This window comes from Megalops cyprinoides, chromosome 3 (assembly GCF_013368585.1).
Source record: "Megalops cyprinoides isolate fMegCyp1 chromosome 3, fMegCyp1.pri, whole genome shotgun sequence".
NCBI lineage: Eukaryota > Metazoa > Chordata > Actinopteri > Elopiformes > Megalopidae > Megalops > Megalops cyprinoides.
In genome coordinates this window covers 50,699,412-50,722,632 of record NC_050585.1, presented here as the reverse complement: position 1 = coordinate 50,722,632, position 23,221 = coordinate 50,699,412, and the positions used below count along the sequence as shown (strand labels likewise).

The following is a 23,221-nucleotide window of genomic DNA, read 5'->3' as shown; positions in this document are numbered from 1 at the left end:
CGGGATCAAAGAGTGGAGTTCCTTTTTCATCTCCCTCATCCTGGGTCAGCCGCGACGTCACACTTGCTGTCGAGCTGGGTGGGAGAAAGGTGGGCACTCTGGTTGACACCTGGATTTAGGAGGGGCGGGGCGGCGGCAGAAGAGGGCAAATATAAGACGGGAGAATTGCCAAACCTTAGCACACTTGGATGCTGAATTTACCCTCATATTCTTGGACACGTTGGAGGAACGAAATCCGTGGTTAACACTGTCATCAAATTAACATCACAGTGGCACAAGCAGCTCTGTGGAGGAGTTATGGCGCTTTTCATGGAACCAGATTTTTTCAACGTTCAGAAACTGTCTGACGACAGGGTCATAGATTTCGTCCTATCCAAAGACAAGGAACAATTTAAAGGTGAGTTTTTTCATCTTAAAAATATTGATGAAATTTATTTTTAGCCATTGATGTAATATAAATATTAAGCTTATATATGTATTAACTCACATATGTATGTATGTTGAAATACATGAAATACATTAGTGTGTCTGTGTATGCACTGTATACTTAAGTATTTCGTGTATTTTAAAAGTTGATAATGATCACAATATGTTCATTTTTTTTTGCGTGGTATCTACCCCGTCCCGAGTTCTCCCCTAAGATTTTCGAATTTTCTAACTGCACTATTAGGCGTTTGTCCTAGTTTGTGTTTATCCAGGTATGATATAGAATTATTATTTTTTTGTATCAATCTTGTCTCTCAAATGTTTCACTTATGTTGTAATAAAGAGTAATAAATTGATGTAATACAGCAAAATATTGTTTTTAGACAAATTGCTCAGAGCCGCAGTTTTTGTGTCCAACAGACTTGGTGAATGAGCCTGCAACGTCCTCTCTGGAGCCGGACAGAGCAGGACTTGCTGAGGGTCAAAGAAAACGAAAAAGGACGATCTTCAGCCGTGCGCAGTTATCGGAACTGGAACGGGCCTTCGTGGTCACGCCATACCCGGACATCACGCTGCGGGAGAGGCTGGCTGCGCTCACACACTTACCTGAGAGCAAAATACAGGTAAGCGTTGCGTGAATGCGGGAAAACATTCGCAGTTACATGTATCTAGTATATCTATTTACCCAACAACATTAGCGTAGCTCGTTACTTATTGATTTGACCGATACCGTCGTCATTGCCTACATTAAAGCGTACATGTACTGAAGAAATACAGGCATAATAGCTGATTGCGTTGTAGTCAGGCTCTGCGCCTGGAGAAAATACAGAGAGATACAACTGCAATCCACGGGGGTGCACAAAAAGTCATAAATATTATGTAGACACCAGGATATAAGGAGACAACTGGGGGGTGCACAGAGGTCCGTCTGGGGGTGCGATGCCCCCCAAACACCCCCGTAGCACCAGGCCTGGTTGTAGTTACATACCTAACCTTCTGTCCGTGACAGGTTTGGTTCCAGAACAGACGAGCAAGGAGCATAAAGAGCGGCAGGCTCAGCAGACCAGTGAAGAGGAGTCCTGGAAGAGAAGGCGGAACCACCTGTTTTCCTCCTCCCCCCAGCCTCCCCGCCCTCGGTCACTCTTTCACCTCAGCCAAACTCGGGGAGCTGGTTGGGCCAGAGCAGCACCAGGCCGACGCTGGGCGGCAGTCCTACTCAGACTGGGTCAGGCAGTACAGCAGCCCTGCCTCACATCATCTCCCCCAGCCCCCTCCCCCCGTCTCCCCCGATCTTCCCGAATCTGTGCTGTGGGACAGCGGCCATCGCCCCCACGTCGGTCCCCGGGCCCCCCCAATGTCCATTGCAAGGCAAGTCCACCCTGTACAGCAGAGATGGGACGAGCTCAACCAGCTTTGCGCCGCCACACCAGGGTACAGCCACCCCAGGGCCCAGCCTCACTCTGCCACCCAGGGCAGGTACAGCTGCGCCTCCGTAGACCAGGTGGTTCCCACTCACCCACAGCAGATATACTGGGACATCCCCCACGGGCAGGACCATCCTTCGGTGGGGCCTCAGACCTCGCTCGGGTACATCTCCGACCTGATCTACAATGCCGCCGTTGTCACAAATCTGCTGGAGTTCTGATGCACTCTCACATCACACATATACACACACCAACCTCCACATATCACCATGTTAGAAAGCCCTCAGCACTGCTGTTGATATTCTACTCCTTTTTTTGTTCACTCATCCCCCTTCCATGCAAAGGCCTTGTTTTGCTTCCTGTAATCTCATTGTGTCCCAGTGAAACTACCATTGCACTGGAAATCCCACTACGTCTGGGCATAGAATAAGCACACATGTACTGGTATCTGGAGGACAACAAGATGACTCAGGTGTTACATGTCATGAATGCTGTTGGGTTTCCTCAGTAATATGGAAATCCAGCAGGGCTTTGGTTGGCTGTATGTGGTATACAAATTTTTTCAGTGCATGCTTTTACATGGCTTGGGGTGTTCTTATTCAGTATGATTGAATTATTTAGGCAGACGACTGAGAGAACATGTCTTGCTTTATTTCTGTATCCACGTTACTTTCCTGCATAATCTAAACTGTTTCTTGACATTTTTAATGTATATTTAATTAGATATTTATTTGTAGAGATTGTGATGTAACATGTGATGAAGAATGTGACTATTTTAATTTATTTCATTTGGTGGGCATTATTTTATATGCAATTTAAGAAAAATCAATAAAACAATGAAATTAAAAAACATGTTACAATTTCCTTTTTAACAACATCTCTTTCAACACTTGAAATCTGGATGGGAATGAATGGTTCTGGAATCAGCACAATTAATCCAACAGATATCCAGGAAATATTACCTTGCTGATGATATGAGCATGATGTTAAGGTGCTCAATATAAAATGACATTTACCGTCATTAAATGCTGTCTGTATCAGTTTACCTTCAAGCAACTTTTTATGTGTCTTTTATCACATTCCAGTAGAGTGGCTGTTCCCAAAGGCCTTGACTACAGCTATCAGAGTGCCATTTCTTTCTACTGTTTGAGAGCCCGTACAGGACCATGAACAGGAAATGACAGAGAAAATCTTAAACTGAAGCCTTTCTAGGTCTGAAGAAGTTGAAACACTGTGCTGCTCCATGTTCTGGATGGATTTGATTTATTTCCTGCTTAATGTTTCAGGGAGTATAATCTTTCAAATCTTTCAAAATATCACCCTGATTAAAATGGCTTCCTCATGTAGAAACTGCTGCAAATAATTTTTTTCCTCATAACAAATGTTTTTTTCATAAATGTAGATAGATAGAAGGCAAATAAATAATAAGAAAAGAAAAAAATAAATTAAAAACAAAGCTCAAGTTCTATCAGCTTATCAGCACTTTAATTCTGGCTGGATTTAAGGTTCTCAGTGCTGTATTACATATGAGTTATTACTGTGAAGACTGGAGCCCTAACAGTTTGCCTGACCTGCTGGACAGTGATCTCTGCATATCATAATCATCTCTAATACCAAATAATCTTTCAAAAAACCTTAATCCGGGTGTCAAATCTCAATTCTTTGAGAGATACTTTTTTAGTATTCCAGATGCAGCAACATCCTTTAATCTTAAACTGATATGAAGGGATATGTTGTAACTGTGTGCTTATTCATTAATAAAAGAAAATAATAATAATAAAAAAACATGAACATGAGAGGGAGTGGAGAATGATAGTCAAAAGATTCAATGACTGCTCTTTGATTTTGCTGTTTCAAATCCATCTTTCAATACAGGACCTAATAGATGGACGAAATCAAAATAATAACATACAACAAACAAACATGCTCATGGATCACAGACTTGGTAAGACAAAAGAGAGAATTCTAGAATGCTAGAATGCAGTTTTAACGTTATTCTGTAAATTTATAATTACTGAATATAGATATACTATAAAACTCCCAGATTAACACTTAATGATAATAATTTTTTTTCTCCAGTACAAAATCTTATGTTTTATATTTCTATCAAGCACTGTGCAGATTGTAGTAATCCAACTGTGAATTACCACAAATTCTTTCAAATCAATGACATTCCACCAATTATAGACTTATTCCACAACTGAATTAGTAACAACGATCCATAAACCTTTAATACAACCGATATAGGATTAGTATAATGATCATGAAGATGTAATGAAACACATTAGGTGCATTTGTACCGGGTAGTGATTAATATGCGTTACAACAAGCTTGCTAGATCCGATTTAACCAAATATAATTGCAGTTAAGAAGGTGAAAGGTGTCAGTATTGTGTTAAATGCGGGCCACTCTGAGGCAAAGCACAGTCATTTTCAGTATCAGTATACTCTGCACAAGCAGTTTCCGTCTAACCATTCGTACAGGCATAAGCAGTCACAGGCCAGATTTGTCCATGCGTTGACCATTGTCAATCATGACCAATTCCTTTAAACATTAATTTTCAAACATCTATAGCCACCGGGAAAGGAATCTTCTACAACACGGATAAAATATTCAAGTCGACAGGAGGCAGTCATTTGTCAGACATAAAACTTCGGTAGCTGTCGGATTACAAAAAAATACACATAACTGTACATATATGAGTCATTCATTGTTCCGAGTCCAATGTGTTAACTTATATTGCTCCGAACTCTCAACACCAAAATTCGCCAAAATTAATGACACAATGCATGTAACGCTTGCCAACGTTTCTCGGCAGGACAAATGCAAAATAAAACGGGTTACATAATCGCGCAGGCGGTTTCCATCCGAGCTGCGGCGGACACGGCTGCGGTTATATAATTAGCTGGTCGAATTTCCCAGGCTGCCTCGGGACGCGGCTGCGTAAGTCATCGGAGCGAGTGCACGGTGCACGTTACTAGCTAACTAGCCTAGCTAGCTACCCAAATAAAAATGGCAGCGTGTGCAATACGACGCGGTTTGCTGTCCACAGTTAGCAAATACAACAGAAAACAGGCACTTCGGGTTTTGAATGTCGACTACGGCAGCAGACACGAACCGAACAGGCCCCGCTTGCCCTGCTCGGCATGCACGCTGTTCAGCATTCAGCAGACGCGGTACTTGTCCTCACGGTAAGGACCTTCTTTCTCTCTTAGCCAGTCCGGCTAGCGGCGAGCCACGTTAGCATTGCTTGCTTGTTGGCTCAGACAATAGCTAGATATTTAGATAGGACACGGGACACGACACCCAAACACAATCCTCTGGCCTTTATAGCGAATTATATCGAGACTAATAACAAAACACGTTTATACCCAAACGATGCATTTGAAATTAAATGACTCGTAGCATGCAAGCTAATGTCTCTCTGTCGTTAGCTGCCTAACTAGCTGGCCAGCTTATTGCGATTGTGTAATCAGTGCGGTGTGGCGATCATAGCTGGCTTTGCTACCAAGGTCAGTTTGTCTTAACGCTCGATCATTATGCTGGCCAGCCAGCTACGTGTTTTTGTATCGGCTTTTCAAACGTGAAGACTGCGAGTCTGGTTTTATACAAAACATTATATGTGTCATGTAACAAACTTTGGCCATCTAATGTCAGAGGATGTTTTGTTGAACCGTACCTAAGCGGTGCCTAGCGGGTACATAGCGTTACATTCTGGCTCCAGATTGTTGTGCTGTGTGTTTATTTAGTAATTTAGCTGTGTCAGAAGAGCAAGGGAAAGAGAGAATCAGTTCTTCGCAGACATAGTTTAGCTAACCATAGCTTGGAATCAGTTTTCACTTCGCTGAGGCGTAAAGCTTTCGGTTTGCCTGACGTACAACGAAAACCAAAACATGTGGCTTGCGAGTTCTCTGTACAGTCTGCCGTCAGTTTAATTGTACACGATCTGTCCTCGAAAGGACGGTAGCACGCATGTCAGCTGTGAGCTACCCGTTTGTGTAACGTTATTTCTATATCTAATGATCACGGAGTAGACGGAAGGAGAGTCATTTGAATCCATTGTTGGCATTACACCTATCCACATAAAAAATGGCCAAAACCAACGTGTGTAAATTGGCTTTCTCCGAAGGTAACACTTGAGAAACGTCATCTAAAGAAGTTTACGTGTTGTTAAAGCCCAAGGTGACACAGACTAACGGTACTAAGCCATTTCCCTTCCTGTAGCCTGCTCGCTAGGCCTCAATCTGCTGCGTGCATTGCTGTGGTGAAAGTGAGACTAGGAGCAGTGTGGCACGTAGCCAGAAAAGCAAGTAAACAGCTCGTGTGTTCCAGCAGTACCAGCTCAGGGCTGAAGGACTACAACAGATTCAGCCCAGACTTGCATTTCCACCTTAAGTTTATTTATCTTGACATATAATTTAGTGGTTTTCTTACTCCGATGTCTCAGTGACTTCATTGTCAGAGTCTCCCAAGAGTTTTTGTCACAGTTTCATGTTTGTTAGGTAATATCAGGGTTTTATTTGTGTACATGCTTGGCTTTATTCTTTTGATATTATTGGTGTCTGTTGTGTTTTAAAAATTTATCTCTGCTGCAGTAGTCATTAACGGTTGTATTGTCACAAGGTTGGATTACTGTAGGAAGTAATCCCCTTCCAAACACATGCGCACACACACACACACCCTCCTGTTATGAAGAAGCAATAAAGCAGAATTAGCAGGATTTTAATGTGACCTGCTGTTACTCCCTGTAAACAATATTCTAAGGCTGGGTACAAGGTTAATGTGAATGTATGGATATTATATATCCTTTTGATCTAGCTACATTTTTTTGAGCTTTTAAGCTTAAATATCAATTTTCTTCCTGTATTAACAACAGAGTGACCTTGTAATCTCACTGTTTGTGAGGCTGAGGTTCTCTCCTTATTCATCTTGTTTTGTTCAATCTGCCGTCTTATACATGAAGCGTTTTATGATTTAGGTCTTACATATCTCAGTATCTGGGGTAAACAAGAAAACCCCTCTGTAAGGGGGGAAAAAAGCTCTTTCCATTCTGAACCAGGGCTGTATCCCTCATCGAAAATGGAGGCGATTTGGCAATATGCCATTTTTTTTCTTAAAACTTAAGTAATTTAGGTACTACCATTAAAAGATAAAATGGGTTGGTCCCCTGATTTCTCTACTGTCGTAGATGTCATAAGCCTGGACAAAGTGCCGTATATGCCACATGCACCACTGTAGTTAGGGTTAGCTTTAGGCCACTGATTTCTCTGCTGCTTAATGAAGTGAGGTCATCTCCCTAAAATTCAGACTGTCCTAATATGGATTTCAGTGGGAAAATGAAGTGTGTTTCTCCAAACAGTGTGGCAAATAGATGGGTTTTACCGAATTATATATAGCTGTATTCTAAATAAGACATGGGCGGTTTAGAAGGTTTATGAATATGCTGACAGTTGACAGTTCTCAGACTGCAGTACTTAAACTGGACATGTTAATCCCAGAATGGTGGTGCTTGTTTTTAAGTTCTGCATTTGTTGTTGTGAATGTTTGTTCCTGTGTTTGTCCCTTGCTGTGGCCCTGTGTTGGGTAGAAACAGGCCGGAGGGTAAGGTGTTGGAAACAGTCGGAGTGTTCGAGGCACCGAAGCAGCATGGCAAATACGAGACGGGACAGGTGAGAGGACCTCCTCCAACGCACCCCTGCGCCTTTCCCTCCTCACAACAACACACCTCCAGCAGCTCTCATTCACCTGCACCTGTACTCACCTGGATCGAATTTTTACCTCATATATATTTTTAACATCTTTTGCTTGACTTTCCTCCTTGTGCTTTTAATTCATGTTTTTGAAAAGGTGGAGTGTGTATTGGAAGTATCTGTAAGCTGTTTCTTTGCCCTTTTGAAGGGTAACATTTACAGACCCCACAGCCTGCACTCGTGTGCACTTTACCCTGTTGTGCAGTAGCTGTGAACATACTGTACAGTAGCCATTTATTTTTATATATCTCATTCATTCCATCATTATTCCATGTATGTGTCCTGCACTGCTGTTGTTTGGTATTTGTTGTCACCTTGACGTTGTATGAAAGCACTACGTGAGACACCAGAACAGGAGTCAAATTCCTTGTATGTGTAAAAGCACGCTAGGCCAATAAAGTCGTATTCTGGTTCTAATTCCGATTAATGTAACGCAGTTCCAGTAAGTGTTTAAGGCTGTAACTGTTATGCAGGAAATGCTGCAATGGTGTTGTATGTGAGGTCAGGGTCTGTGTTCTTTCCGCAGCTGTTCCTGCACAGCGTTTTCGGATACAGAGGGATAGTGCTGTTCCCCTGGCACGCCCGGCTGTACGACCGAGATGTTACGCCCCCTACTTCTGAGAGGTGCCACGCCTCCCTCTTCTCAGTTCACTTTGATTTGCATGTGTATATGTGCTACAGTCCTCTGCTGGCCACGCCTAGTTTTTTTTTTTTTGTTTGTTTCTAAGTCAGACATGCTTCTTCAAAGCAACGTAGAGAGAGTTAAGAACTGCAGTGCAAATAGAAGAATGTATTTTTGTCACAATACCTGTATATCTGAATGGCACTGAAGTTAAGATGGCTGTTAGGAAATTGAAATCGGCAGACTGTGAAGCTCTGGCCCTTGGTAATTCTGCTTGGTAACGTGGATTGGCCTTGACTGCCTAGTACTGCAGATATGGATTGCATCAGAACTGTTTCAGACTGGAGTTCAGATTAATGCGGTGACCTGAGCAGTCAGAGACCCACGCTGCTGACCAATTACCCTAATCTGAGGGATTAAAAATGAGAATAGTTGAGTAGGATTGTTTTTTAAGTTTTGTTTTTAACCTGATTTTAAGACCAATATTTGACATTTTAAAGAAATGGAACAGTCTTCAGTTATTTCAATGTACAGGGTAGAATTTCCTTCCCCCCCCCCCCCCCCCCCCCCAGAATGTCCTTGACCTCTGTGCTTTTCGTTTGCTTTTACAGTAAGCCAGAGCCCCCCGGGGCGCATGGGTCAAAGGAGGTAAAGGGAAAAACTCACACCTACTACCAGGTCCTCATCGACACCCGGGACTGCCCTCACATAGTGAGTGTTTAACCTCAAATTCTAAAGCTCTGGTTCTGGTCTTGTCCATGAAGTAATATAATGATAGATATGTCTCCACTAAAAAGGTAGTTAAATACGATGTTCCTTATCCTAATCTTATTTCAAATTGACCCTGATGCGAAATTCACTTAGAACCTAGCCCCGGCCAGTCTGTGCTGAGGGGTGAGGTGCTTAAATTTTAAAGACTCTAGCAGCATTGTGTACGGCATTGTACAAATGTTGTTGTTTGTTGTTGTTTTCGCAGTCTCAGAGGTCACAGACTGAAGCGGTGACATTTCTGGCCAATCACGACGACAGCAGGGCCCTGTATGCTATTCCAGGTATGGCATAGTGTAGTAGCTGCCCTCTGTCAGCTCTGCTGTGCTGGCTAGGCTCCATGCGCTGTTTCTCAAGCTTGGATCTGTCTGATGCATAAATGATGCCAGTCTATTAAAAACCAGACTTTGTGATCAACTTTTTGACCTTCCACCACTTTATATTATCTTTTCCTATGGATTTTTCAACTGACATTTCTGTCTTTTTTTGTCTTATGCTTTGTATTTTCGCTCCCTTTCTCCCTCTCAGGTCTGGACTATGTGAGTCATGAGGACATCCTGCCCTATAACTCGACTGACCAGATTCCCATTCAGCACGAGCTCTTTGAGCGGTTTCTCATGTTCAACCCTTCCAAAGGTAGCTTTTCCTCACGTTCTCCAGTACTACCCGTTTTCTTCCACATATGCTAACAGCTGTGATGTTGTTTTATGTAAATTTTTAGAAGTGGGTCTCAGCTGATAAATTGGCTAATGGCTAAATTGATAGCAGTCATATGGCAGGAGTCAGTCACTTCACACAGCGGCCACTTCAGTGCTGGAAAGATTAGAGTGAATGTGCTTAGCAGTTTAGTGAATCTGACCTGGAGTGTTTGCTTTTCTTCGTGTGTCTCTATGTCCTGGTGCACCCCCCACCCCCCCAGTTCCCCCCTTCGTCCCAAGGGACACCCTGCGGGCATGGCAGGAGAAGAATCACCCCTGGTTGGAGCTGTCAGACGTGCACCGGGAAACCACAGAGAACATCCGTGTCACTGTCATCCCCTTCTACATGGGCATGAGGGTGAGACTGGCACCTCTGTAACTTACTATTAAAGTTAAACATTAATATGGGCGGCAGTGTAGCATAGTGGTTAAGAAGCAGAACAGTCTTGTAACAGAACTGCCTCAGTAAATATCCAGCAGTATAAATGGATCACATGTAAAATTGTGACCTATGTAAGGCAATTTAGGTAAGAGCGTCTGCAAGCATACTCTGTAATCAGCAGCAGTGCAGCTTAGTGGTCAAGGAGCAGGACTTGTAACCGTAAAGGTTGCTGGTTCGATTCCCCGCTGGGACACTGCTGCTGTACCCTTGGGCAAGGTACTTAACCCACAGTTGCCTCAGTAAATATCCAGCTGTATAAATGGATAACATTGTAAAGAACTGTCACCTGTGTAAGTCGCTCTGGATAAGAGCATCTGCTAAATGCCAATAATGTAATAATGTAATATCTTATATTCCTTGTGCACTAGGTGCACTGCCAAACAGAAATGGCGTTAAAGAATCCCCCACCATTGGTGGGTAAGAGCGCTAGCTGTTTATGGAAGAGCATCACAAATCAGATCAGTCTGGTTCTGAAAATCAGCAAATATTACATATTGTCTACACAACAGAAATGGACCAGCAAGTAAATTAAAGTGTAAAGTGTTGTAAAATATTATAAATTGGGGAAAAAAACTTTTTTGTTGAAAAAGCATATTAATGTCTTTGAAATGGCATATTTACACATGTAAATCTGTCATAAGTTCTTTGTACAAACAGCCCTGTCTGATGTACAGATTTGCCATACATGTCCTACCAAACTGAATACTTCAGTCACCTCGTTCTCGTTCCTGTCCTCCTGTCTCACCATTATTCTCTTTGCCCACCATTTATGTTCTGCTTCACCAGTGATTTCGTTTTTCCTTTTTTTTATGCCAGGAAGCTCAAAACTCCCATGTGTACTGGGTGAGTAGCATTTCATTTCCAAAAATCCAAAATTTAGTTGTCCGTTTTGCCCTTGGCCGGTGTTTGTTGACCGTCCTGTAGAGCGACAGACCCACCCCAACAGCAAATCTTGTTATATTGGTAGCAGCTCTTGATCAACTGGCAGTTAGTAATTTGATGTTGCCCTGGGATATATCTGTGCCTGTCAGCAGGTACTTGTAACTGTTGCAGGTGGATATATGCCTGTGTGTGTACGTGTGTGTGTGTGTGTGTGTGTGTTGCAGGTGGATATTTGCCTGTGTGTGTATGTGTACGTGTATGTATGTGTACGTATGTGTATGTATGTGTACGTGTGTGTATGTATGTGTGTGTGTGTATGTGTATGTATGTGTGTGTGTGTGTGTGTGTGTGTGTGTGTGTGTGTGTTTTTAGTTTAGTTTAGTTCCAGGTACGGTTTAGCCTGGGTGTGGGTATGTTTAGTACGGGTTTCTTGCTGTATTTTTGTACTCTGTGCGGCTGACTAAACCCCCTCTCCTGCAGTGTTGTATAGTGACGCTGCCTCATTGTCTCTCTCTCTCTCCCCCTCTCCCCGCGTGCACGTGTGCCGCTCCGCAGTGGCGCTACTGTATCCGGCTGGAGAACATGGGCGGCGAGGTGGTGCAGCTGAGGGAACGGCACTGGAGAATCTTCAGCCTGTCGGGAACGCTGGAGACGGTCAGGGGCCGAGGAGTCGTGGGGCGGGTGAGCAGACCGCTCCGCCTCCGGATAGGGAGGATGGGGACGCATGCACCTCGCTTTCACTTCATCTTCCTCATGCTTCGTTCATTTCTTCCCCTTTATCATGGGGTTACACCATAGGTGATTGGTTTTTGTGACCAGATGTTCAGCTGTGCTTCAGAGTGAAAGTTCTGTCTTTGCCATTGTAGAAGCTATAAGTATTCTGATCTGCTGACTCATTATGAACACTCTGGAAGGGACTTGGTCTGAATAGAATGTGCATAGCTAGCGTAGGAATGAAGGCGGCTCCAGAACCTTCTAGATGGAGGATGGAGGAACATGTTTGCATTATCGTGTGTGGGGAAACTACAGACACGTACATGTTTGACCAAGAGGAGTGCATATCAGGCATTACCTGTACTCGTAACTGTTCTCTGAGGGTATTTTTGTGGGTACTTAAGTCGGTGAGGTAAGGTAGAAGTGCATTTAAAATGCGTTCCTTTGTGGATTAGCTGCTGGAACAACCATCATATTAGAAAGCTTAGCAGTAAAAAGAATTTTTAATCATGTTCACACAAAATAAATCGAGTTATGAGTGAATGAAGGTCATTTGATAAAGATTAACTTACTAAGTCAAGAATGTAGTAATATTGTAATAGTAATAACAATAATGTAGTTAATTGTTACTATGTTCATGTACAGAATTAGTCTGCTAACTACCCAGTAATTGTGAGCTGTTGTTCTAATTTATTTTAATCTAAGAATGATCTATTATGATTGTGCTTGTGTTAGTATTTTGCAAATTTATGATACAGCAATGATTCTGAAAAACTGAGCAACTTAATTCCAATCAACCTAGACATGTCTACATAAAATTACATTAGAATATTTGAATGAGACTATCCAAGGTTTACTTCAACCTGTTTTTTTTCCCCACAGTCATGCGCCAGCCATAAATAAACTAATTTATTAAAAAATGGTGCATCACTGTGGCAACAACATCACCGTCCTAATTATGCTACTCTGTGTCAGCTTCGTCAGCCGACCTTCTAGCCTTACACATAAGGAACACATGCTTCCGCAGAGGACTCCCAGCGTTCAACCATCTGCTCAGTTTTCATGAACGGGAATTCCAAAACCCTCATCTTACCATTATAGACCTTTTTTAGTTTAGGCTTTGCAGAGCATGTGGTTTGAGGTGGTATAGAAATGAAAGAAGTGCCGTTTTTGAAAACTCATTTGATTGTTTGGCCGTTGAGAATCACCAGGCGCGCGTATGTGTTTGTTTTTTTTTTTTTTTGTCTGCAGGAGCCGGTGTTATCAAAAGAGCAGCCAGCCTTTCAGTACAGCAGCCATGTTTCCCTGCAGGCACCCAGTGGACACATGTGGTGAGTCTCTCTCTCTCTCACACACACACACACACACACACACACACACACACACACACACACACACACACACACCGCACACACCGCACACCCCTACACATCCCCACACACCCTCACAATCACCCAGGGCACTGGATCAGGACATACTGAAGGGAAATCCAGGGGGATGGGTACTCAAGCCCCCTTTTGTCAGAAATGTTTGTTACGTCATGTTTGCGTAGTACAGGAAAGTTGAGCTTGTAGTGACGTTCCAAACTGTGTTCTGCCATTATCTCTTGTCTGTGTGTAGGGTGCAGATTTTACCTGACCTGCACACTTTCAACATGCAGTGTGCACGGTTGCATAAGAACACTGTGTCCCTGTCAGTGAAAAGCAAGACGTGGTCAATCCAGTTGAATGGCTGGATGTGACTTGGGCAGTTGTGGGAATTGTGGCCTGAGTGTAATTGCTGATTTAATTAGTCTTTACAGTATTGGTCTAATTTACTGGTAGTTTACTTTAAACATGATTAATTTAATTAAAATAAGCAGTAGGAACACTGTCAAGTACAGATGTAGATTGTTTGGGGTAATATGTGTGAGCACACCTCATACTGGGATATAGAGTTGATGTTTTGTAGGGCTACCCTGTGCGTCTATAAAAAATTAAAGCAAAGCCATTCCGGATATTTCTCATGGTCACTAAGGCTGAAAGACTGGCCTCCAGTCTCTGAATTTCTTTTCTCATTCACAACCTTATCTGTACCTGGAGTGAAACACAGCACATCTTTACTTTGACCACAGGACTCTGCACCCGAGGGTTACAGGTGTGAGCCAGGGTCTTTTCCCTCAGTTGCTCCAATAAAAGTCCATGTGTGTAAATGGGTTACATAATGTGTAAAAAGATAAAGCTTTGTAAGTCACTTACAATAATATCACATGCTCAGGGAGTATTGTGCAATTGTAAATGGTTGTCTATTGTTTTAGTTCCTAGTATTGAGTAGATGATGCATCATAGGATTAGCAAGATCTTTTTCTGTCTTTATTTTTGATGTTACCATCTTTGCCAGATAGCATACATCAACCATTGTATACCCCTGTCTTAGTTTGCAGAACTTGTATATAGAATTACATATTTTTCCTCTGCATACAAAATACTGCACATATGCAGAAACTGGCGATCTTTCTACTGCATGCAAAGCAAGTCTGCAGTGATTTCAGTATACAATCTCACCTTTTCAGATATTGCAGAAAAAAAAGATGAGCTATTTACAGTTTGTAGGGGAAGCAGTGGAAAACTCAGGGACCGTAGCCAGATATCAGGGCTGTAACTGCTTACCTTCAGGTGATGCCACATTGAGGCAGAACTTATTTTTTTCTTTCTCCTGAGAGTTGATGCATACTCAAAGACAGATCGGCGTGAGGTGCTGCACCACCTGTCTGCAGACATTGTAACATTGGTACACTCAGGATATGGCTGCGTGAAGTTCTAGAATCGCTGTGGCTTGCTGTTGCAGATAGAGAATAACGCAGTGAAACCCCATGCGTCTGCGCAGGCCTTTCGCGCGTGTGGGCAGTGGCTCTACTCTGTTAAATCGGTTTTTCACATGCTCTCACAGGATGAATGTGGGGTGCTGGCTTTGCTGCCCTGACTGCAGACCCGCAGACCCCGTGGCTGCAGTGGAGGACCCCCGCGTGCACCGGCCGCCGTGCACGCACACACTCGCACTCACACTCACACTCACGCTCGCTGCCATGAGGGAGCGCTGTGAATTTATTCTCAGCCTTCCAGCCTCTAAGTCTCTTACAGTCGCTGAGCGTGTTACAGCCCTGCCGGCAGACACACCCAGTACCCTGCCTGTCTGTGTGTCTCAGTTTGGCGAGGTTTGTAGTCCTCTGTGCCTTGTCATAGGCTGTGACACAGTGAGGATGTCACCTCCATCCCTTTCCAGTGAACCTGAGGTTCATTTGTTTTCCGTTTAGGCAAGCGGCAAAGACATGCTGTTTGGCCATGTTGGCATACGAGTTCGAGCCCATCTGGTCTGGCAACGGGCAGTGTGGCGCTGTGGTTTGAGTAGATACAGCGATCCGTCACCCGTTTCCCAGGCAGTGCAGATGTTGGATATAGCATGAGTGTGCTGAGTGGTGCGTTGTATGGAGCTGGGGCAGGTGCGTAGCACAGTGGGACGGGGGTGTGTCGAGGCGGGGTGAGGTGCGCTGTGCTGGGGGCAGGGCAGAGCAGGGCGGCCGGGCCGGCGTTCGGGCTCTGACGCTGCCTGTTGTTGTGTTTCGCTCCCACAGGGGTTCGTACCGCCTCGAGAGGCCCAACGGCACCTTCTTCGATGTCCGAATCCCGCCCTTCTCGCTCGAAAGCAAGAAAGACGATACTCCTAACGGCTTCCTGCCGGGGCCCTTCTCCTCCCTAGCCTGAGAACCGGCCTATCTCCCCACCCCCGCCAACCCCCTCCCCCCAACACGAAAACCCAGCCCCGTACTCCTCCCCCACCAGCCCCCTACCCATCTGCCCTGCGTCCCGGGGAGTTCCTCTCCACCACCAAAACCAGTACTGCACCTGCATTTGTGATGTGACCTCTGACATCCAGGCCACTCCTGAGTCTTAGTTGTAGAGAGAACAGCACAGTACTCTCAGGAAGGACCTAGAGAGAGAGAGCCTGTAATTCTCACGCTTGCTGAATGACAAAACTGATAAGTTTTACAGGAAACTACCAAAAATTGTTCTTTCTCATGTTTCTGGCTGGTAATATTTTCTTTTTTTTGGTTCTTGAATTTAATCTTCACGTAGCAAGGCTTTCAGAGTCTAATTCAGGAACAATGTGTGGTAAGGCGATTTTTTTTTTTTTTTTTTCACAAGAAAACAATTTTGAACATTACATCGTCTTGCCGAGAGGCAAGAACATTAAAAGCCTTATAATGCAGGCCTTTTTTGGAGCACTGTAGCCAAACCCAAATGGCCAAATGGCTTTAATCTATTGTTAAAACACTTCAGTGTGGACTTTAAACATAATGTTTTTAAAACTTGGGGCAAACGAACCCTGGTGAGTGCAAAAATGTTGAGTCCTAATTGCCAGCAATTAGAGAGAGCCATTGTGTCCGATGGTTTTCACCTTTGCTTTGCATACGATTCTTTTGAAGCACGTAGCACTTAAAGTGGTTGGAGTGGTGCCAAGCTGGATACAGGGGCACCCTCCCGCCCTCACCCTGTTACTGACAAATACCAGCGACCACTTCCCGAAAACGGCTGGAGTCTTCTTCCTCTTCAGTGTTTCAGTAATTGTATTGCATAAAGCCTCTTAACACGGAGATGTTAAGCGTAATGCATTGGCACTTGTTCAGGGTAGCACTTTTCCATTCAACATGGGTGTTGTTCAGGATTGCAGGGTATTTTTTTTTTTTAATGTCACAGGCCCAAGTCCAAATGCAATGTCACAGAACTCGCTCGACAGACAGAATGTGCTGTCCTGTCCTGTGCTTTTGGCCCTAAACGTCATGATGCATCTGCACCTTGCAGGTTTTCCCTCTGTCCAATAATCTATTCAAAGCCCACTGACCCCAGTTTGGTCAGATATGTACATTTGTAATTTATACCTGCTTAATTGTAGTTTATAATACATTAAGATTACAACACATCAAGTATTGCGTAATGTATCTGACAGCGATGGATGTTTTTTTTTCTTCTTTCTGTGAATTGATTATCTTGTTTGAAGCTGCAGAAGTTGCACAGTGTTGTATCTGGGGATTTTAAACTGAACAACATGTGGAATGTAATGTTAATGTGAATAGTTGATGCGAACTGTTGAAATGTAACTGAGCCCAAATGACAAAGCAGTAAACGGATGAATAAATAAACTGTAGAAAGAATGAGGTGAATGTGTTTCCCCATCACTGCACGCACACACAGTGGCACGCAAACACACCCATTGTGTTGTTCGTTCGCATGAGAGTTTGTCTTGAGGGCAGGCATTAGGCGAAGGCTTGTGTGTTGTTTAAAGCACCCTGAGCAGGAGGGAAGGTACTTGTATCTGTTGAAGGTGACATTCAGAAATCCAGCCGTATTATGAATGCTGCTGCTGTTTTGGAGTGCACCATCCTTGCCCCCCCCCCCAAAAAATAAAAAATTGAGAAAAATTGAAAGGCTGACACTCGGTACTTTACAAAAATCCCATCTCTCTGAAGTGCAGGTGCTTATAAACTCTTTATCATTGAGACCGTTGGTCCTACTTCCTAGGCTTGCAATCTCATGAATATTCATGAGTGCAGAAATAGTGACTGGTACTGACTGCAATGTACGCCATGGCCGAAAGAAGACCGAGTGTGAGCTGTTGATTATCAAGGATGGCTGCTTGTGTTGATTTGTTGTGTTGTTTTTTTTTTTTTTTTTTTTGGCCGAGTGTAATGGTGTGGTGATGTGCAGTGTCAGGTCTCAACCAACTGTGGTATTGTCAGAAGGGTCCACCATCTAGGTATACAATTAGTGGATCGGTCCCATCCAGTAGGACTAAATATTGTGTATATATTAACTAGACACTGGGACAACAGCGTAGCATAGTGTAGGGAGCAGGGCTTGTAATCAAAAGGTTGCTGGTTCGATTCCCCACTGGGGCACTGTCGCCGTGTCCTTAGGCAAGGTACTTAACCGGTAGTTGCTTCAGTACATATCCAGCTGATAATATGTAAAAACTGTAACCTATGTAAGTCGCTCCGGATAAAAGCGTCTGCTAAATGCCAATACTGTAATGTAATGTAGCTAAACTGCCTCCAGCCGTTGGCTCAGGCCGGCTTTTAGATATTTAACCTTATTGCCGGCATGATTTGGGTAGAACAGGCTGATGACAGCTTCATTTGGGTGCAGAAGGCACCAACAGCCAGCCATTTGCCGTAACTTTCAAGGGAGTCTCTGACTGAATGAATCTGTGATCAGTGATCGTTCGCCCGTGGGTTGCAGTGAATGAATCTGTGTGTGATCAGTGATCGTTGGCCCGTGGGTTGCAGTGAATGAATCTGCGTGTGATCAGTGATCGTTGGCCCGTGGGTTGCAGTGAATGAATCTGCGTGTGATCAGTGATCGTTGGCCCGTGGGTTGCTGTTTGTGTTGCAGAGAGGAAGGGAAGGGGAAGTGAGGTCTATATTGGGATGAAACGGGGAATGGAATCTGTGCCAAAGGTTGCGGTTAAGACCAGGGGCTGTTGCTTTCACAGAGGCAGAGGCCCTGTGGCGGCCCAAACCGCTGCAACCCACACAGACAAAGAATAAAGGGAATGTTGAGCTTGCCAAGTTTGCGGCTGCTGATTGGTTGTTTCCGCCTTCTGCAGGGGGACGTTCTCCTGCCAGCGGGCCAATGGCACCATGTTCGACGTTGCCATCCCGTCCTTCTCTCTCGACAGCCACGGGCACAGAGACGGACCCTACTCGTTCCTGTTCTGAATCCGCACACTAGCTCAGGCTGAAGTTCACTGAGGGACCCCAGTGTCCTCTCAGCCACACTCTCCTTAGCTTTACCTCCTGCTCTAGCCTAGCAGCCTTCAGTACATCATCTTCTGAGCCGTTTGCTCGTGTAATCAAACGGGATCCATTGTGTCAAACTCAGGTCCCCTTCGGCTCAGGGTAGAGGGCCGCTAGCCTAGACCGCATTCACCTCCATGCACCACTTCACATCAAGATTCCGCACTGTTCTGAGATTAAGAACACACCACTCACAAACTACTCACTCCTCCGTATGGTGAAACGTTATATCACACCCGGCTGTTCTGCGTATGCCGTACACCTCGCTGTGTTTACAGTGAAGATGATAATGACTTTGAAACTACTACCTGGTGCTGTGGGCCAGGTGAAACCTCATACCTTCAGTAACTCCTTTGAATAGTACCTCAGTTTTTTACGGTCACAGGGACCCACGCTTTCTCTTTCCCTACCTCATACTGCCTGTTAAAACTACCACATGCAGAGAAAACCACGGGAAATGAATTCTTGTTCATTTTCAGTTTTAGTTTTAGCATTTTTTTAGTTTTATCTATTTTTATTGTACTAGTGTAAGGAGGAAATAAGATGTTTTAAATGAAGAGAGATCGACGTGTGTTTTGGAAAGCCTGTTCCTTGTATTGGTGTGGGGTTAAATACTGGAGCAGTTTCCTGGATTGGTGCATCCCATTACAATGTGCATTCTGAGCTGTCAAACGTGGACACTTTTGTGATGCAAAAAAAAAAAAATGTGATGCTGTCCTGTGATGTTGGACTGATGTTGTAATGTCATGCATTGAGTGTAGCCTTAATGTATTTGAGCTGTTTATGGTTTGATGGTGTTGTTTCTGTAATGAGCAACAGTAAATTTCCTTTATTGACAGTGACCTGATGCTTACAATTTGCAAACTACATTACCTTGGTCATGTGAAGATGCATTTTACTACTGTAGTGCTACCTTGGTCAAATATGCAACAGCAGTGTCATACCTTGACCCCCTAGGTACGCCACCCTGCTGGTCCACGTGCTTTTTGCACCCCTGTGAAGTACAGGGGAACTGCAGACTGGTTTCACCCATCCGTTTCCCTTTGGCTACAGTGAGACAGATCCTCTGTGCTATTCAGCTTGGCAGTGTTTCCCAGCTCTGACCTGATGTCCATACAGGTCTATGTCCCAAAGATGCTTTCCGGTAATGCAGAGCTGGTGGTTGAGTAGTGAACTATATTTGACATCTCCACAATCAAGTTGAATAAAGGGACCTCTTTTGAATAATGAAGCACAGACATCTTTTTCCAGATTAATTTTTTCTACGGGCAGTTGTCCTTGGTGAAACAGTTCAAGTGTACCTAAGCTGAGTATGTATGTGTATAACTGACGTATTCAGTGCATCCACAGTTCAAACAGTCCTTCCAGAAAGAACTTACTGACTTCATTGATGTCAAATCCAGATCAGTACAGAATCAAACTGAATAATGTAATTTAAAGCTAAATTGGAACAAAAATCAGCATAGACATCAATCTCTCAGATAAGGACTGAGAAGCACAGCTTTGTAGCAGTACTGGCTGGAGTTTGCCTTCTCACAAGCTGTCACGGTCTTTTTAGTAAAAGTTCAGCCACCTCAGAAGACAGTCTTGAGTCTGTTCTTTTAAAATGTTACCACTTCGGGAAACATTAACATGATGTCTTTTGGACTGGAAGAATGGGATCAGGGCTGTCTTTGTGAGTGGTTGATTTCGGGTCGTGAGTGTGAATCGGTATGAGGTGGCGCTTCAGACCGGGGTGTTGCAAGTGTGTCTGCTGCTGTAACTTGACAGTCCAGTCCTCGTCACCTGTGAATGACAGGAACCAAGTCGGGGCACTGATGCAATGCCACGTAACAAGTAAATATTCAAACAGAATGGATTTATAATGCCTTATATTCACCTTTATATACACAACTTAGGTGATTTTAAAAGCAAGACGTTTTATGGTGTCTGCTTATTGCAGTTGTTGTTACTTTATTAGGATACGGGTATTGACGATGTAGCATTTTGTGTATGTCTGCATGAAGATTTAATGAGCATTGATTGCATTTTGCTGGAAGGATGCTCTCGGAATCAGCCGAGAACTAGCGAGGACAGTGAAGTGTCCAAACGAGATGAGATTAAGCGTTTTAGCCAGTAGGGGGTGCCATTGTGTTGTGCTGACTTGCAGTCTGTTGTAGTGGTACTTCACACTCTCTGATAACCTGTTCAGTCCTGATGCCTTCACATGTTTGCTTCATAATGTGGCAGTTTTTATGTTTTTTATTTTTTGTCACAAATGTGTGTGTGTGTGTGTGTGTGTGTGTGTGTGTGAAATTGATTGTGCACGATAGTTAGAATGAATGTATAGTGATTGTGAAGGAACTGATAAGGCAGTGAAGCTGACACTTAACATTTACATGTAGTCATGTAGCAGACTTTAGCTGCCGGTTGAGGGACACTTTTCTGTCAGTGTGGATTTTTATTACCCAGCTGTGTGAATCCATGCAGTCTGTAATGTAGCTGTTTGTGCAGGGGGACATTTCGCATCGAGAGGACCGATGGCTCCCATTTCGACGTGCGCATCCCTCCCTTCTCCCTGGAGAGCAACAAGGACGACAAGGCGCCCCCCGCTGGCTACAGCTGGTAGAGCAGCATCAGTCTCAGCAAAACAGTGACAGCCAGCATCTTGTTCACACCAAATTTGTTTTCCTTAGCTTTTATTCCCCCCCTCAGGTGATGTTTACGCTCGCAGTATTTATTTCTCCTCAAGATTTCAGTTCCTGAGTTTAAGTGAACCAAATAAAACTCTGAAAGAAAGGATTTCTAAAGAAAAGACATGCTTGGGGTGGTGGGCATTTTTTTTCCTCTGAAACCGTAGCCATATAGGTAGCAAACTCACAAACTTCCAGAGAGTCAAAATAAGTAGCTGAAAGCAATCTTGAATGGCTGTGCTGTCAATCTGCAGGGGGGACACCTAACTTTCTCTAAGCCACTCCAAGAAGGGGAAGTTGGAAGTGTCCAGACAGTGATTTGGTGAGGCTGTCAAACTCCTGCAAGGTATATTTTGTTACAGTGGCCTTCAAATGTATTTGTCCCAAAATTAAATTGTAACAAATAATTGATGCAAAAGAAGATTGAAAAAGCAGATTAAAAGCACTTAATCCTTTTATCCCCTCAAGACAAACTTTTAATACTACCAAAGCTACACTGAATAACAGCTTTGCTCCCCCATATTCAGAGCCCTGCAAGCTGTATTTTATGCATCCTTAGATACCACTCTAGATCCCCCTGTATTCATTTTTGAGCTTCAGATATTTCTCAGGGGTGATCTTGGACTACCCCCCCAGTAGAATTTCTCTCACTCCCTCAAGGTATTGTTTTTGTTGTTTGTTTTTTGTTAGCGGCTGTCTGGAGGTTGACCCATGCTCTGTCATACTGAGGCATGGGGCTGTTCCAGAACAGTGATTTTTGTCTTCCCTTAAGTATTTCCTCTCAGGCTTTCAAACATGATTTGTCATTATCATGTTGGAATGTCAAGAGTTTCATAATTTTTCTATCTTGATCTTCTTAGCAAGGACTGCCGCAAAAATGTCCTTGTATACACTTCTGTCCATCCCCCCTCCAGGACTGACAGAGGCACTAGGACCGGAAACTGTAAATTAACCCCTAAGTCCCTGCTTTCATTTTTCGCAGAACAGACGCTGTCCTCCTCCACATGGCCTTTGCTTTTTTTGTTTGGCACTGAGGGGTATTTCCATAGAGCTCCATTGTTTGGTTTTCATCTGACTGTGGTCTAAAGTGCCATGAAGATGCAGTATGGGGAGAGAAAAACAATACTGCTTCTCTTTGTGTTGTTGAGTCTGAAGAGGCTTCTCTCTAGCAACAGTGCCGTGAGCAACACATTCATGCATCCAATCTGGTCCTTCTCATTTTTTGAGATGTTGCTGTCAAAGTTTATCATCGATAGACATAAATTTGGAGGCCACTGTATGTAATTCTTAATCTAATTAGAATTAAGAAAAGAATTTCATTTTTTTTTCCCAGATGGTCACTGGCTGATTTGACTTAAGTCCTGGTCAGGAATGAAAGCTAGACGCCTCTGGTCTGTGAGGAAGCAACCCGTCCCGCATTGCCTTCAGATCTCTGTCCTAGTGACACAGCTGCACAGGAGGAAAAACCTCTCTTAGCGAGTGCACTGTTGTTGAAGGACGGGTTTGGGTTGAGGCGTTCCTGTCCTGAAAGATTCAATGAGGAGGAGGACTGATTTGCAAATCGCCCACCTGTCTGTTCTCACAATGTCAGAGCAGTTGTCAGTAAGTGAGGGAGGGCAATGCAGTTGTAGTCCCAAAAACTCTAGTAGTGGGGGGGGGGGGGGGGGGGGTGCTGGTATAACACGGTAAATTCCCAGCATAATTGTCGCGGTATCACACCGGCACACAACAGAACACACTGCTCCGTGTCTAACGGGGATCTCAAACAGACGTGCCCACGTGACATGCCCTCCTGTCGTAGTGGAGCCGGGTAATCTTCCTCTGACATTTGCAAATGGGAGAATGGGCTAAGCAGGGACGGAGGGGTCTGCTGGGTTGTTGGCTTATGTGTGAAATTGACAGGGTCTCTAGCAAAGCGGTGGCCTGAACTGTGTGGGGGGGGTGTGTGGGAGTGTGGGAGACATGTTACATTGATTGAACTGTTTATGCTGTAC

At 44.0% G+C, this 23,221-nt stretch overlaps 2 protein-coding genes across 5 annotated transcripts; both read left to right on the top strand.

Moving 5' to 3' along the window:
* Positions 1 to 297: 297 nt before the first annotated feature.
* On the top strand, positions 298 to 2,375 carry sebox (SEBOX homeobox). Its single transcript, XM_036523922.1, has 3 exons — positions 298 to 397; positions 823 to 1,049; positions 1,436 to 2,375. The coding sequence occupies exons 1-3, from the start codon at positions 298 to 300 to the stop codon at positions 2,069 to 2,071; spliced, it is 963 nt and encodes a 320-aa protein (XP_036379815.1). The 3' UTR covers positions 2,072 to 2,375.
* Positions 2,376 to 4,787: 2,412 nt separating this feature from the next.
* poldip2 (polymerase (DNA-directed), delta interacting protein 2) lies at positions 4,788 to 22,886 on the top strand. 4 transcript variants are annotated; one of them, XM_036523970.1, is made up of 11 exons: positions 4,788 to 5,041; positions 7,438 to 7,519; positions 8,127 to 8,224; positions 8,834 to 8,933; positions 9,199 to 9,274; positions 9,519 to 9,626; positions 9,910 to 10,046; positions 10,947 to 10,973; positions 11,568 to 11,693; positions 12,978 to 13,057; positions 21,049 to 22,886. In XM_036523970.1, the coding sequence occupies exons 1-11, from the start codon at positions 4,863 to 4,865 to the stop codon at positions 21,161 to 21,163; spliced, it is 1,128 nt and encodes a 375-aa protein (XP_036379863.1). In that variant the 5' UTR covers positions 4,788 to 4,862; the 3' UTR covers positions 21,164 to 22,886. The 4 variants fall into 4 exon arrangements, with proteins under 4 accessions (XP_036379863.1, XP_036379864.1, XP_036379861.1 ...); XM_036523971.1 differs by lacking the exon at positions 21,049 to 22,886 and adding an exon at positions 18,366 to 19,195; XM_036523968.1 differs by lacking the exon at positions 21,049 to 22,886 and adding an exon at positions 15,337 to 15,571.
* The last annotated feature ends 335 nt before the right edge of the window (positions 22,887 to 23,221 follow it).